The following is a 16016-nucleotide window of genomic DNA, read 5'->3' on the forward strand; positions in this document are numbered from 1 at the left end:
TTCAAGTGTATCTATCAGGCCAGGGAGAATCTGTTTCCAAATCAGCTCAGCACTGGCTTTTCTGGCTCTGACTGTTGTCTGGTCCCTTGTGTGTCCTTTGTGAGTGACAGCTATGCCAGAAATTGCCAAAATGTCCGGATGGGAAAAAAGCTTCCAGGCCATCAGTCATCCAAGTGCATTGTCCACAGCATCTGGGGATGGAGACATCCAAGGGGCAGTTGAAGCTCAGTGACCACAAAACACAGCAAGTTTTGAACAGAGACAAAGCTTAACTATCAACTAACCTCAGGATACACCTGTGGTTCTAGAGAAGATATGCGGCTTGAACCAAAGTGATCCCTCTTGGCATAGCCAGCTGAAGGCTGGGCCAGAGCTGGGAAAGGCAGATGCATGTTTAAGGAAAATAGTGGGCCTGAGCCTAGAAAACAGGGGTGCTGAACCTATTCAGGGCCCTAGTAAGTGTTCTTTCAGGGTCAACTTCAAACCTTCCCTGTGAAGACCTCCCATGCATGTCTTCTACCTCTCCTGCCTCCTGGAATGCTTAGCCCTTGGATGTATGTCTTTGTTTAGGTGCTGAACAAAGTCAGAATGGCCATAAACTCTTACAGGATTTGTGTTTATAACAGCCCTGTGGCCTCATTTGCAAACAATTTCCTCCAAATAATAGGAAAATCTTATCTGGGTTCAAATACCAAGTTGGTGCTTTGTTTAAATATAAATGTCAGCTTATTTCTGACCTGGGCTAGAAACAATCCAGCAGGTATCAGCACCTGCTCCTGTGGGAGGCAGTGTGACAGTTTTCTGTGCTTCTTCGTTGAGTCTCACCACAGCCCCGTGACACAGGTGTCAGCAAGTTCTCTGCACCGATGTGGAAAGAAAGGTTCAGGGAGAAAGTTCAGGACACCTGGTCAGGAACTGTGCAACCAGGATCAAATCCTAGTCGGACCACAGAGGTTTGCCTTTCTGATAAGGGAGCTGTGTAGCCACAGAGACAAGAGCCCATTGGACCTTAGAAGGCTTTCTTGGTTCTGCTGAGCTCAGCCCTGAAGCATGTCAAATTTTGCATGTCTCTTTCCAAGTTGATGAAGGTTCTTGGCTGGTGTTGGATGGTACACCTTCAGCTGGGTTCCTCTGGCTCTTGGGAGAAAGAGAAGCTCACATGCAAGAACATGTATGTCCCTTAAATGGGCAAATCTCCACATTCCTGAAGAATAGGCAGCCACTTCCGCCCCTTCACACTGCCCATCAGGGTCTCAGATCTGGAACTTCACAAACATTTCCAAATGAGTAAGGATGTAAGGCTAGGTTCTTGCTTTCTGTAGGACCCAACTCCTTTGTGAGGGAACACTGCCTGCATTCCAGGATTCCTGAGCATTGCCCAGATTGTGTTTCCTTGTCTCTCCACAGATGGCTCCTCCCCGGTGTCGCTGCACCAGCCACATCCCCGGCACAGCCTTCTAACCCCGGTTGGTAGGGCTGAACGTCCCTGGGAGCGGGGAGCACGGTGGGAGCCACCCACCTGTCATGACGCTGGCGAGGCTCTCAAGTGGAGGCGGAGGCTGGAAGCCTGCACAGCCCAGGCCAATTCTTCTCAGCAAGTTCACCCCCCAAGGACACCCTGAGTGGGGGCAGCCGTCTGAGTCCCTTTGGCCAAGCCCTTGAAAGTATTACAGAGGCTTGCGAGCCTTTCTCTTTCACTTCTAAAATTGGAGCATCTTTAGGTGTTTTTTCAATGTTTTGGAACCATCATTGTGGGGTGACTTATAGAAACTAGTTTTCTATTTCCTTCAAGCAAAGTAATTCTGACAAACCCAGTGTTTGGTACATGGTGCCAGCTCCCTCAGCTGAAGATGGAAATGCTGGAAAGGTCTACGTTGGCCCAGAATATTGTTTCAGAGCCCAAAGTCAACATCTGCTAGAAGCAGGGCCATTGCCAGATAGCCGTAAAAAAGGGCAGTGGTGGAGACAGGCTTCATTTTCACTCCCTCGTCTATCAGTCATTAACGCTTGGCTTTGCTAAACATAGTGAAAATTGTGTTTTTAACATGAATCTGGTTCTGCCATTTCCTGGCTAGTGGGCAAGCAAAACCTGTGGCCCGTTGACTCTCTTATTTCTTCAATTGCCTCAAAAAGAATATGGGATCACATCCTGACCTTGACACTTCAGAAGGTCCCCATGTGAATTAAACTGGAGAGTGCAAATTAAAGCAGTTTGTAGGCCTTACAAGCATATACAAATAAAACTGGACACAGCACCCCTGCTGGTAGCATTTGATAGTTTGTTACTATTAAAACAAAAATTTGACTTTGCACTAAGGCCAAAGGCAAAAGGGTGTGTGTGAAAAGAATTTGATATTGTATAAAACCATCCTTAGACATTTTAGCATCTCTGGGTTGTTCAAAGCTAGACTTCATTCAGATCATTCATATTTAGAAGGTGAAACAATTTTTTTTAGAATGCTATTGTCTTGCAAGTAAAGTAGTTTTCCAAATTTGTGTTTGCACAGTGTACGTTTCAAGGCTGTTTCCAATTCTCTTTCCTCTGCGGCTCCCTTATCTTTGGAGTGCGGCAAGTGCTCCGGGTATGTAAGTCAAACATGGTCCTTATTACATCAGTTCCAGAAACAGAGACAATAGAAAATGGTTTTCCCTGCTTTGAGACATCTCAGGGTTGGCCACCTCCTTTCAATGGGGGAGCTAAAGTGCTGCCTGGTAGACAAATATGTCTGGCTTAAAGCAGCAAGCTGAAAAGGAATCAACCCTCGGATGCTGCTACAATGAGTTACATCGACAAACTAGGGAGTACAGGTTGTGTCTACAAACCCATTGACTCAAAAGATACGGCAACAAATCTCTTAATGAAACCCTTATACTGCAAACAAGGTTTAAAACTAAGAGGAATAAGTTAATAGGGACGGGGGGGGTGGGGGGGCCTTTGCCCAAAATAGAGTAAGACTGAAATTTTCAAAAGGCTCAAGTCGCCTTTAAGGAAAAATCCTTTTGTAACAGGAGGATTGTGATGTATTAAGCAGCTCTGCCTTTTCCCTATCTGTGACGATCCTACCTGGCAGGGTTTATCAATCGTGCCCTCGTGTGCTTACATGTAAAGAATTAACATCACACCCAGATGAAAGAGCTTTGGCAATAACCTGCTCATCCGCAAAGCCAGCTTCCCCAGGGTTGTGTCACCCCCGCCTCCCGTACTCTTCTGGGGCCAGTAATGGCTAGGTGAGCATGTAACCACCATAGAGGAAGGAGCATTAACTACCTCCCACAACCACGCTGACATTTTCCCTCGCTTCCTTCTTCACCTGTGGCCTCACAGAGAGCCGGAGCAGGGTGGTTTCAGGGTTCCTGCTCTTAAACAGAAGCAAATAAACTGCCACCTTTATTTCCCGAGGGTGAAAAATCACATATACCTTTCTGGCTCGTGTTGTAGTAGCTCTTGGAATTTTTAGCAGTATTTCAGGGATAAAGAAAAAAGTGACATCTGAGTTATCTTTCTATTTCAAGTACTTTAAAAAGCTTTCCAATCAATTCTATGATAAAAGAAGTATCAAAAAAAAAAAAAGGCAAGTAATCACAACAACAACAAAAAAGAACTTGGAACAATGTGTGGTGATGGATGTTAACTAAACTTATTCTGGTAATTATTTCCCAGTATCTCCATACATCGCATCATTACGTTGTATAACTAAAGTCAATATAATTTTATCTCAATTTTGAAAGATTAATTATTTTTTATAAAAGAAAGAAAACAGGCAGGTGGCTCACAAGATTTATTTCAAAATGTGCCCCAGGATATCTTTGGCTTTGATTCTGACAGGACTGGCCCAGGAGTGGGCAAGGTGGACATCTCTGAACTCTTCTCCCGTCCAGTAAACATCGCCCAACAAGAGGACTCTGAGGGTGTTTGCATCTGAAGGCTCCATCTGCACATGAAGCTAGAACCCAAGGTTTCCCCTAAGGTGTGGGTCAGGAAATTAGATTTGCAACGCAAGAAAACTCCACTGTCTCTGTTGTCTCTTTTTCAGGCAAGCTTCAGACACACTAGCTCGGATAGGAAACTGATATTAAAAGCCTAACATGTAATTCTTCTTATTGGGTTACTGCCATAAGGAGCTAAAATTTTCTGTTTTTTCAGTTGTTCTATAATGATACTTTAGTAAACTCTGATATGTGTTAAGTTTTCTTTTATGTAAGAAACATGAAAATGTATTTACACACACACACATATGTATATATAACATATATTCAAACATGCACTCAGGGGAAGTTAGGGAGAGAAATTTCTAGTTAAACATGATTTTGAGAAATTCTTCCATATGTGGAAAAGTCCTCAGTTCATCTGACATATAGCGATACATACATATATACACTCAGGACACTATGTATACATTTATCCCACATTCATTTAACCTCAAAACATAAAATAAATTTTTTTCCCCCTCTCTAAGCAAAAGCTAGGAATAACAACTCTATATACAGAATCCATCTTCTGGGGGCACTGGAGCAAGTTAAAGCCCTCGTCTGTTTGTTGGAACTCAAAGGGCTGCACTTTGGCTAATCTGCTGGTGAGAGTGCACGGAAGGCAGGGTATCAATCACAGAGCCCCGTCCAGCATTTCACAGAGGGGCCGGCTGAGTACAGAACCCAAGTGAGAAGTGACAGGGCCTGGGAAGGGCTGCTGTGACCCCTTCATGTTCATGGTGGTCAAACAGACTCCATGAACTCCTTGTTGACCAGACATAAAATGCAGGCTCCCAGGAGGAGAACGAGAAAAGCAAGGAGGTGGTTCAACACACAGGTCTGGGGCCAAAGACATATGTGGCTTGCAAATATTGTCACCTGCCTCCAGCTACCATCTCAAAGGGGATCTGTTGACAAGGATGGCTGGAAGTCCCCCTCTTATAAGAATGCACTGCAGGACACTGACAATTTTACCTGAGAGCAGGTACCCAAGGCTCAGATGAGTGCAACGTGGACAGAGGTGGCAGGGGCAGAGGGTAAGAACCCTGTGCGTATTTGCTGAGCTAACTCTACCGTATGGCTCCTTCGCTGGTAGGGAGAGGGGACACGGCTCAGAACCAAGGTAACAAGGGATGCAGCCTCTTTGAAGCAGAGCACAGGTACAGTCTGTGTGAGTGGGGTCATTGGGATCATGTCACTCTATCTCAGATACAGTCTGTGGGTTTGCCCCATGTTCTCTAGCTTGAAAAGAAGGCTAAATCTAGGTCTGTGTGCTGTAGTGACCAGGTAATTTGATAGCATAGGGCAAAATGACATGTATCCCAAGCAGACTTCTATGGGAATTTTCAACAGAAAATGAATGTGGATGTTTAGGATTCTAAAAGATATCCAGTGGTACAAACTCACTTCTCAGCTGAAAACCAACAAGTGCTGGGACCACACAGTAACCGGGAGCAGCAGACAAAGGACCCAAGACCACTATTTACAGCTACAGCCAGATTCTGGAAACTGCCAAGTAGAATGGGTAATGTTTATGACTAGGCAGTCAGTTTCCTGGGAATAAAATAGCAGCATGGACATTCTAAAGTTAAGGAAGCAAAATGGAAAACTCAGTTCTGCCCTCGGTAGGTCATCATCTGAAAGTAGTCCAGAGCCCTGGCTGATCTGATGGGGCCCCCAGTCAAGTGAAGCCTCCGTCTGGAGGGCTGGCTTGTTCCAGGCCCTCGTGTGTGCAGGAGCTCAAGGCTGAGTGAACGAAGGAATGTGGGCCCTGGCCATCCACCGCCACGTGACCCGGAGTGTCCCCCTCCCTCCTGTGCATGCTCGCCACTCCCCGGGGAGAGTTGCAAGCAGCCACGTGTGGTTTGATTCAAGGACAATAGCAATGGGGAAGGATAAAGGGGGATAGGTGAAATGGGTGAGTGAGGGGAAATGAAAGGAAAGAAGTCACAAAACCGAAGAATGGAAATAAAGAAAATGAAAGCTGAGGCAAATGGAAAGAGAACTAAGGAGGTAACATTTTTAATTCCACTTTGAAAAAAAATCAAAATAGGGTAAAATTTACTACAATTTAATGAGAAAGAGAAAAAAAAGTACAGTTGTGTTAGAAAAAAACTTGATATCATACCCATGCAACCATATGCAACACATTTGGTTGAACCAATACATCCACACTAACATCCAAAGAGTCTGGCCACCAAGGTACAGCCTTCAGAGACTCAGGCCTTCTTGCTCAGCCTGCTGATTTTTAGCAGTGCGACTCTGGGTAATTGGCAACCTCTCTGAGCTCCAGGCTCTTTATCTGGGGATCTTGCTCTGTACCATGGAGATACTTCCATCTGTCCTCCCTAGTTCCCAGACCTCTGTGCCATGGAGACAATTCATTCAGTAGACATTTACAGAGTGCCTGCTGAGACCAGACAGGTGTGAATGTGCTTTGCAACATGAAACAGAGAGTATGAATAACGTATAAAATTCAACCACATTTTTCCATTATCAATTTAATAAATACTGTGCCTCCGTGCTCCTGGGCTCTGTGGCTCTTCATTAGAAGCAGGCTTTCTATAAGTAAAATGCAAAATTTAACTTTTAAAATGAGATTCAAAAGTCTTCAAGGTAGTGAAAATGTCTTGAGCTTCCGAACTCCTGGGAGGGAGCCTTTCCACTTAAAGGAGGGAGGAAGAGGAGAGGTGAGCTCTGGGCTTGTGAAGTAGCTGCATATTCTGAGGTTTCCAGTCAAAAACCGTTTAGGTTCTTTGCCATTTAGGCCCCTACACATTAGAATCAGAGTGGCAGATGCTTAACAAATAGAAGTGAATTTCTCTCTCTCTCTCTCTCACACACACACACACACAAACACACAATACATACATACATACATACATACATACATAACAAAAACAAAAAACAACAGTGAGATCCAGGCCCTTAAAGGCCCAATGCCCAACCCAAAAGCCAGGCACATAAATGTGAGTCCTGGACCCCAGAGGACAGCTGGAACAAGGCCTGTCGGTTTGGCTGAGTGTGGAGCTCACTCCGACAGTGTGCTTTTCCTACCCGTGGGCTTAGTTCACACCTGGGAGCCACTAGAAGGAATTAATAAAACATGACTTTTTTCTGAAACAATAAAAATCATATGATGCCTGGAAAAAGGCAAGTAAGAGACCTGACATCCTAGATAAGGCGAGGAGAGACACTGCTTAGAGAAAGCAACAGGTGACACTGGCGACAGCAGGGACAGGGCGTTCGGGAAAAGTTGAGTTTCCACTTAGGTTTTCGAAAATCAGTCTTGGGAACTCCACTAAAAATAAGATCACTAACATGTCTCCAGCACGTGCCTTTATTCTTGGGTCTTTATTAGTTCTCAAAGCTCACCAGCACCTTGTAACATGGGGAATGTTTGTTCTTGGCCCTTGTGCCCACTTTTTGGTTTGAAGGATTCTCTAAAGGCATTACTGGGATTTGTCTGAATGTTTTAGTTGGACATATTCAAAGGCTGTGGCCCTCCTGGAGGTCACAGGGCACTGACTGTTAACTGCTCCTTTCTTGGCTACTGGACTGCCCCTCCCCCACTTCTCTTACTTGTTTTCCAAATCCGCCCTTCCCCTCATCACACTCATTTTCAATCCCTGAAGGGCTACATATTTATGATTAATTATCCTTGCTTTCCTGGGTCCTCATCCTTCTAATGGCTCCCTTAGTTCAGCTATATTGGGTTTTGGGTGGAGTAACACATTTTCATATATTAAAAGGTATCCCAAAAAAATCAATGAAAGGGGCACTCTTATTTCCTGCTATGTAAAGCATAGGGGAAACAGCTTCAAAACTCCACCATAAAATGAACAATGCTGCTAGAAACAAGGTCAGCCATGTTTTAAACTGGGTAGTCTCTTTTTTCACCTGATACTCTGGGAATGGCATTTTCCAGAGCACAGATGTTACTAGAAAAGAAAAGGAAAAAAAAAAGATTCTATGATCGAATAAATCTGGGAAATGCTGGATTAAATAAAATTGGAGAGCTTTCTTTCTTATATGACTTTTTCAATCCTTTGATCTGCTAATTGCACCAAGACTCTCCAAGATTGAGTTATAACATGCAGCACTTTCCCCAAATCCTTTGCCCATTGAAGTTTTGTTTCAAGACTTTCCTCAGGGGGCTAATGTTCCAAAAGTTACTTTGGGAAATGCTAGTCTAGACTTATAACCCTTGGATTCAGTTTCTCCTGAGGAGAAAGCACCATCACAGTGAAGGAGAGAGGGACAGGGGAGAAATGAAAAAAGAATCCAAGTCTGCTTAAATTGAATTTCCTAAGGAAAAATGAGTTTCTCTGTAAAAGTAGCAAAGTGACAGATTTTTTATTTTATATTTTTTATTTTTCATGTTATGATCTCTTAATAAATCTCAGTAGACAATGTCAACAATTGTAGGCTCCCTGCCAGAAGGTATTGTTGCTCCAGCCCCAGGCCACCGGAAGGCGGGGCTAGAAGACTGGCGGGAAGGGGATCGGGAGTCCTGGCAAAGACCCCGCCCCTTGCAGTCAGCTCAGTGAGCAGGGACACAGTATGGACATTTAGTTCAAATCTCACCTAAATCATCTGTTATTTAGACTCCAATGCTGTCACACACTGACACAGGGTTGTCACTTTCTCCTGAGAAGTAACTCTACTCCATACATATTAGTAGATATGCTTACACAATTATGTATAGAGTTTATAATCAATTGGGAAAGACTTCTCAGCCTTTCAAGACTGTTACAGTCTGGGACTTGGATTTATAACAAATGCATGTATTGATGCATGTGAAGTTCAACTCTCTAGTACAGACGTGTCCTGAGAGCATCATTTCCCTAGACGTAGGACAGCTAGCCACAAAGGGTATCACTATCGCTGGAGTCAGCCTCTTCACACCAGGGCTCTGTGCTTAATGCTCCTTCTATAACTAAAAGAGTGCAACTGAAGAGTCTTACAACTTTTCTGACTCCAATTAAAAACCACAAAATTATCCTTCTGGTCAAGGGTATGTTACTTTTATGGTGTACCCACTGCAGTGTAACTTCCTAAGTCAGGGTCCCCTAATTATGTTATAACTACCATTTATCTGTCATGTTCTGATTGACATGATCCAGACAAGAATTAAATGAGACATCAGATGATCTGAATTTTTTTCTAGGACAGGACAGCAAATTACTAGCAGGCAGGAGCTCTGTCTCGTTCATCTTGCTCTTCCCTAAGCCCAGCTGAGAGGCTGGCCTGGACTCTGTGCTCCAAGCATTAGCTGAATGAGCAAGTAACCAGCAGCAGGACTTGAGTCCAGTTTACCCTTGTCCTTTTGGGGCCTGGATTTCTCCTCTGCAGAGGACGGGACTGTCTCTATGCCCATGGGTTGGTTAGAGTGGTCACTGAAATGAAGGATGTGAAAGGGGAAGGATCTTCCTAACAGTAGCAATGAGAAAGGTGTATCAGAGGTCCTGATGACATATCTTACCCAGACACTCCTCGAGGAATGCTAACTCTTCTGGAAAGGGCACCACCCCTGAGCTATGATTTCTGCCCTGTGACAACCTCTCGTGTCGGTGAACAGACATAAGAGGGTCAACCAAGCAGGCAAGCACTCTAGTTTATGATTAAAGACCTCTGGAAGAGTAGCAAGAGATAAGGTTTTGTAAGAAATATCATTCACAAGGCAGATAAATTTGATCTGGTGCCCTGTTGGTAGCACACATATTAGCATATGTGTCTCTGTGATAAAACAAGCCTGTTATCTCACCAGGTCTGTATGTGATCTACTCCCCCAATGTGGCTCCAAATCCTTTCTGCCTCTATAGTCCTCTCTGTTCCCTCTCTCTGGGGGGAAGCCGGGGGTGGCCTTCTAGCACCAACAGAACCTGACATTCACCCCACATGGGAGGTTAAAGAGCAAAAGGTGAGGACCAAGCATGAGAATAAAGATCTGCTTACCAACTCAAATTGCCATGGGTAAGGGGGAGGAAGATGCCATGCCATGTGGGGGATAAATGGTGATGAATGAAGACTTTACTGGGGAGAGGGGTGAATACCTGAGACCTGTATAATTATGTTAACCAGTGTAACCCTAATAAAACCAATTTTTAAAAAATTAACTAAATAAATAAAACCAAATCACAAGAAAACCACAGTCATACAAGATAATGACATAAAACTAATCTCTCCCCTTTGCGGAGCTCCAAACTGAGAGCCGTTTTCAGCTAATAGCACGGCCTAGTGCCTTACTGGGCTTGGCTTCAGAAGCTGAGGTGCCCTGTGTGTGAGAACGTACTGCAGGCTGGATGTCTCCCTGTACAATGGCAGGGCCAAGGGGGTGGTCGGAGTGGGGACCTGCAGGAGCTACCTCACTGCAAGCTCCAGGGAGCCCTCTTCATGGTATATGCTATACAAATGGCTCCCCTTGAAGTTGTGCTTCCAGTAGACATCTTGGAGACTTGGAATCTTCACTTCTCCTTTGGGATGCTAGTGATATGCGTGAAAAGGAAACAGAGCCATTGGAAAAGAAGCTTTGGGAGCATATTCAGCACCCCTTCCTCCAACAATTAAAACCCTCTTCACACAGGTGATTCCAGTGAGTTCTCTCCTCGCAGATTCAGAGATATGTAACAAAGGTGTTCACACTTGTCCAGATGATTCTATTTCGTTACATATGCCCCAGCCCTCTCGAAATTTACTGTGTAAGTTATACCAGGATCACAATCAAGGTGGAAATACTGCTAATACTGACTATATTTTCCTGTAGTTTTCATTTAATTGAATAATCTCCATGAAACTCACTTTTAAGAGTTTTAATGCTAAATGCTGTAAATGGTTTTTGCATTTGGTGGATGATTGCAAAATAGTTTAAAATTACAGGATCACAGGATGTGTGTGTGTGTGTGTGTATACAACATATATATATAACAACTATATATACACATACATATATACATACACACATTCTATATCATATATATATGATATATATGATGATATATATATATCGTCAATCTACTTTTTCACTTGCTCAATTTAGTCAAGTAAGAAGATAGGGTCCAAACCAACTAAACCAGACCACTTTACTTAACTGGCTAAAATACAAGCAAAACTGACTTCTCTTCAGGTTATTTTACCCCACTGTTAATCTGCATCACTAAGGTATTTTCTAGGCAAGTGCTCAGCAAACTCAAGGCTCTCTGGTTGCCAAGCTCATGGAAACAAAGTGGTTTCTCTTGAAACTCTGAAAAAGACATTCCAAAGCAACCCACCATTAGATACCGAGCCAGCAACAGACGACATATCTATGAAAGAAGAAAGGAGGGGAGGAAAGAAAATGCATAACATAAACAAGAACAGACAAAACCTTAAAGAGGAAGGAGAAAGGAAAACATTTAGATTCCTTGAGTGATGGAAATAAATACCAAAGCTATTAGTTTCAGTTCAAAGAACGTATCACTTTATGCTGTTTATTATTTCTTGAGGATTATTTATTTTATCTTAAAATATCCAGAGGGTAAAAGGGGTCCTGGAGGTAAGCGGCAGTGAAACTGACCTGGTCAGGAGAGGGCCTGTGATTGGAATGTTGCGACCTCCCAGGAGATCGGTGGTGGTGGTGATGGTGGTGATGGTGGTAATGGTGGTGGTCCTCATCGTAGTTGTCTGCCATCAGCTTCATTCTGTTCTGGGTCTGTGCAGAACAAAAACCAGGGAAGATTCCATCAGGGGCTAGAAGACCAGGCAAAGAGACTCAGGACATCATTCTAGCACCTAGGGCTCCTCTGTACCTAATCCACAGGTTTGGGTCTACATCTGTAGATGTAAGTGTACTTCTCCCATGCGACTTCACAGGGGGAAAGAATGGACGCAGCCTAAGGTGCTTTGTTTTACATTATCAAGCAATCACAGAGACCCAGAGTAAGCTTGCGATCACAAACTGCCAACAATAACATCCTACACTTTGGAGCAAGCGAGAGAAGGAAGCCCTGGATGAACAGAAGGGGAAGGTCTGGGTGGAGACACAGAGCCACAGACAAACAATGGTCTACAAGACAAGGCAGAGAAATCTACTCGACAGCTGCCTAATGCAAAAATACCAGTGAAGATGGTTCGTTGTTACGATGACTTATGGTAAAAGAGTACTCACTCTACGGACATTTTAATTAATATCATTTCTTTGGGGGAAATTGAGCCAAAGGAGCAAAGCTGATGGAGAAGAGCTGAGTGCTCTAGTTTACTCCCCACTGTTTGTCACAGGAAGTAACTAGGCGTCTTGTTTAAACCCTCAGAGCATAGAATTGTGTTATTGTATTGTTTTACTATTCAGGGCAATAACATACCAGTAACGAATTGATCTAACAGGGTCACAGAATCTAGGAAAATGCCTAAAGACCATGAGAAAAAGCATAAAAATAAATATCCAGCTCAGATAGCCACCAACGTGGGTTTAGCGTTAAGACTGCCTAGATTCAAGTCTGGCTCCACCTCTTTGCTGCTTATTTGAGTTAATGGTTTCTAAGCCCCAATTTTCTCAACTCTGAAATGGGAGCAACAGTGTTGCCCTCCCTATTAATGAACTGTAGGGATCAATCGGTTCAGGACCTGGCATGGAACAGGTTAACAATAAAAGCAACATGTTGTTATTACTGTTGTTGTTTACTGTAAGACACTTCTCCCTTTTGATATGTGTTTCCTTTGCCTGAGACACCTCCCCAGCCACCTTCCCTGACCTCTAACTTGTGTCTGGCTCACTTGCAGCCTTTTCCTGATTCTTCCCTTGAGGCCAGGTAATGCATGCCTCCTGCTTACCACACTATACAGTCATGGATTTATCTGTCCATCTGTTGGTAGACTTGAGGCTGTTTCTTTCTGCAGGCTGTGATCTGCCCCTCCCTAGCATCTAGCATAGGATCTAGCAAATATAGACACACCACGCACGTTGCTGCAATGAGTGACTACAGGAAAGAAGGGCCCATTATTTTTAGGGATGCTGCCACTCGAGAGGCGAGCTGCAGGTCTGGTCCTACCTAGCCAGGGAAGGTCACCGAGAGTTGAGGCTATCTCATGAATCGCCCTCACAATCTCACTGGTAGCTTGAGGAGACAACGAGCCACTCGCACTTCTTAAGAGCTGGGATTCAGAGGTTGGCAGATCCTTTCACCAGTGAGAATTTTATTATGTGATATAAATAATACTCTGATGATTCTGGACCTCACACAGTGTATTCTCGTAGGATTTTTCATGCCAAATCTAACCTATCATCAAAACCTTTCTGGGAGGAATCAGTACTCTATTTTGCAGCTAGAAAATCAAGGCAGAGAGTTCAGCCCCCAGAGCCTCTTTCTTACATAGAACATGGCAGTGTTCTGGGTCTTCCAATTCTTAACAGCCAGGCTTTTCTCTTGGCCGTGCTGCTAGCAAAAATGACAACCAGCTGAACAGGTAGAGATAGCTTTCCCATAAATGCTTCAATTCTGTTAAGTTTTGGAAACACCTCACATCCCAACTCTACCTGCCAAAGGATGTCTCATGGTTCACTCATTTCATTTTTTAAAATGTGGACGATATTTGCATGGCCCCAGAGCAGGTGTAAAAACAAAATGCATTATACAGATGAAATCAATAAAATTAGAGGGAAAGATCCACCTAACAATTAAATAAAAAATCCCAGGCAACCTTTGGCAGCTGATAGCATTTCTAGACTTCACTTGTCCACTTAAAGTATCAGAAGACCCAATAGACAAGTTATGTCTTGTGAGAAACAAGGGTCAGTGGGCTGTTGCCGACCAAATGCTGAGGTGTTTCTCATTTGGCCTACCCTTGTACAAGAGATTCCAAAATCCAGTGTTTGCACCTAAAATTCCAGTATTGTCAGGAGCCTGTACTTTTGAACTTGTGAACCAGTAAATCTGGAGTTGTGTCTTTTCATAGAATTCCAAGGGCCTAAAGGGAGCTGTAAGATCTACTACAGTCTATAAGGAAGGGACTCACCCCAGAATGAACTATGGAGCCTAAATGAACAAATAATAACTACTATTATAAATATCATAATGCCCTTATCCTTTGGGGAAGCTCCTGTGATTTTATGAGATTATTTTCTTACCATTGACAAGCCTAAAGTTCCCTACCTTTGAACTGTATCCCATAAAAGAATGTACAAGCTAAACAAGATGCTATATGCAGTCCTAAATGTGTCTGCTGAAATGAGGTGTTGGAGAGTAGGCATGTCATGGGATAAAGACTGTAAATGAATGATGTCATCTTTCCAATTTGGTGCCGAAATATAAATAAACCACGTTGTTCATGTGAATACCAGATCTGGGGGAAATGTACACAGAGCAATCGTGAGCGGAAGAGGCTTCTTTTGATTAGTCTGGGCTGGGAGAGAAGAGTGTGAAACAGAGATGAAAAATGAGAGTTGACCTGATACTCTAGACTACTTTTATTTATCTTGCTTGTAACATATCCCCTAAACTGTGACCGATCTCTTACAGGCTGGTTGTTAGTTTCTCCTTCTATAAGAAAGTTTGACCAATCCCACTTGCTTAATGATCAAATTGAAAATGAATCTCATTTAATGTTGTTGTTTTTTAATCTACAGTACATAGCCTTATCATTACCCAATTGCATCGGTTTCCTAACACACCAAGGATGGTCTGGAAGGATAAGAAGCCATGAAGAAGATTCCCTAAAGGTTGATGGGAAAAAAAAATACACTGCAGAAAATTGTAGCAAGCTTTGGAACAAGGATACTCTTTGTTCAAATAACTTCAGCCATGTTTGCCGGGTACTTCCAGGCACAGAGGCTCATATCGCTGCAGCCATCAGATGATCTAAGGTGCCCACCATAAAGCCTTCAGCAGCCATAACTGAGCCCCAGGAGAACTAACTCAGAGACAGAAAGGGGGAGCTTTCCCCAGCACTGCGCCTGGGAACTCATGGACTCATGCAGCAATTCCCCGAAGCCCGTTTTTACTTCCTGTCCGTGCCTACCAAATGGTTGACCTGACACTTTCACTTTTCACTGGGTTATATTTATTTTATTGTTATGTTATGACTGCGGAGACAAACCTAATCAGATTTCATTTTTTACTTCCCGCTGTAGGCTCTGTAGCCAGAGTGGCATCGGGCTGGTGGCTCTCCGGCTTCCAGGTTCCTCAGAGGCTCCCCACTGCCCACAGAAAAGAGCCCAGCTCCCCCACGGCTTACGAGGTTCTTGGGAGGTAACCGCTGTTCACTTCCCAGACTCACCTCTCATTTCCCCTCTCTCTGGCCCTGGGACATACTGTCCCTGTTCTTGTCATGCCCTCACCCTCTACCTTTACCTGAGTAACACCCATTAGTTCTGGTCTTAGCTTCAACACTGTCGCTTTCAGACTGCCATCCCTCAGCCGCCTCAGAAGGGGCTGAGTGCTTACCCACTGCCTCCCCTGAATCCTGTTCCCTCCTTCAACCCCCTCCCAGCACGGCACTTACCTCAATGAGTAAGAAAGAATCATGTGCATTCTTGGCTTTCTCCCCTACTAGGTTGAAAATCTCTGGAGGAAAACATTATGTCTGAATTACCCTTGTAATTACCACCTAGCACTGAGTCTGGTGTATTAGTAGTAGTAATATGTGTGTGTGCGGAATGGATGTGTGAATGTATGAAGGAACGAATGGGAAAGACATAGGCTGCTTTGGAACATATGAAAGGGATAATACACAATTAGAATCTGTGATGAGTCAGTTGAGTGTGTAACTCTCATTTAACTTTTCCTTTTGTATTTTTGTTTTTGGTGGTTGTTGTTCTTGGAGGGAGTGCAGGATAAGCATATAGCTTTGGGCTGCTGGAAATGTTAATTTTGTCTTTGTCAAGAAATATCCCATTCTGTAGTAAAATGGAGCCAGAGAGATATCCCATCATGTCTGTCTTACTTGCCACATTAATAATAAAGGGCACTGGGGTGTTATGGGGTTCACTGTCTTACTGTCCCCTGGCCTTTGGAAGAGCGGGCCCTTTAGAATGCTTTTGTTAGCACCAGAAGTCAACCATGGAAAACTAAAAC

General features: G+C 43.7%; 1 protein-coding gene across 3 annotated transcripts in view; it reads right to left on the bottom strand.

Moving 5' to 3' along the window:
- Nucleotides 1-16016, bottom strand: part of ERC2 (ELKS/RAB6-interacting/CAST family member 2) — a 1061162-nt gene that overhangs the window by 177290 nt on the left and 867856 nt on the right. For all 3 annotated transcript variants that reach the window (XM_066351701.1, XM_066351699.1, XM_066351702.1), the window contains one exon: nt 11525-11659. In XM_066351701.1, the coding sequence (XP_066207798.1) occupies nt 11525-11659 (135 nt within the window). The remainder of the gene's footprint in view (nt 1-11524; nt 11660-16016) is intronic.

Source organism: Saccopteryx leptura, chromosome 10 (genome assembly GCF_036850995.1).
Source record: "Saccopteryx leptura isolate mSacLep1 chromosome 10, mSacLep1_pri_phased_curated, whole genome shotgun sequence".
Taxonomy (NCBI): Eukaryota; Metazoa; Chordata; class Mammalia; order Chiroptera; family Emballonuridae; genus Saccopteryx; species Saccopteryx leptura.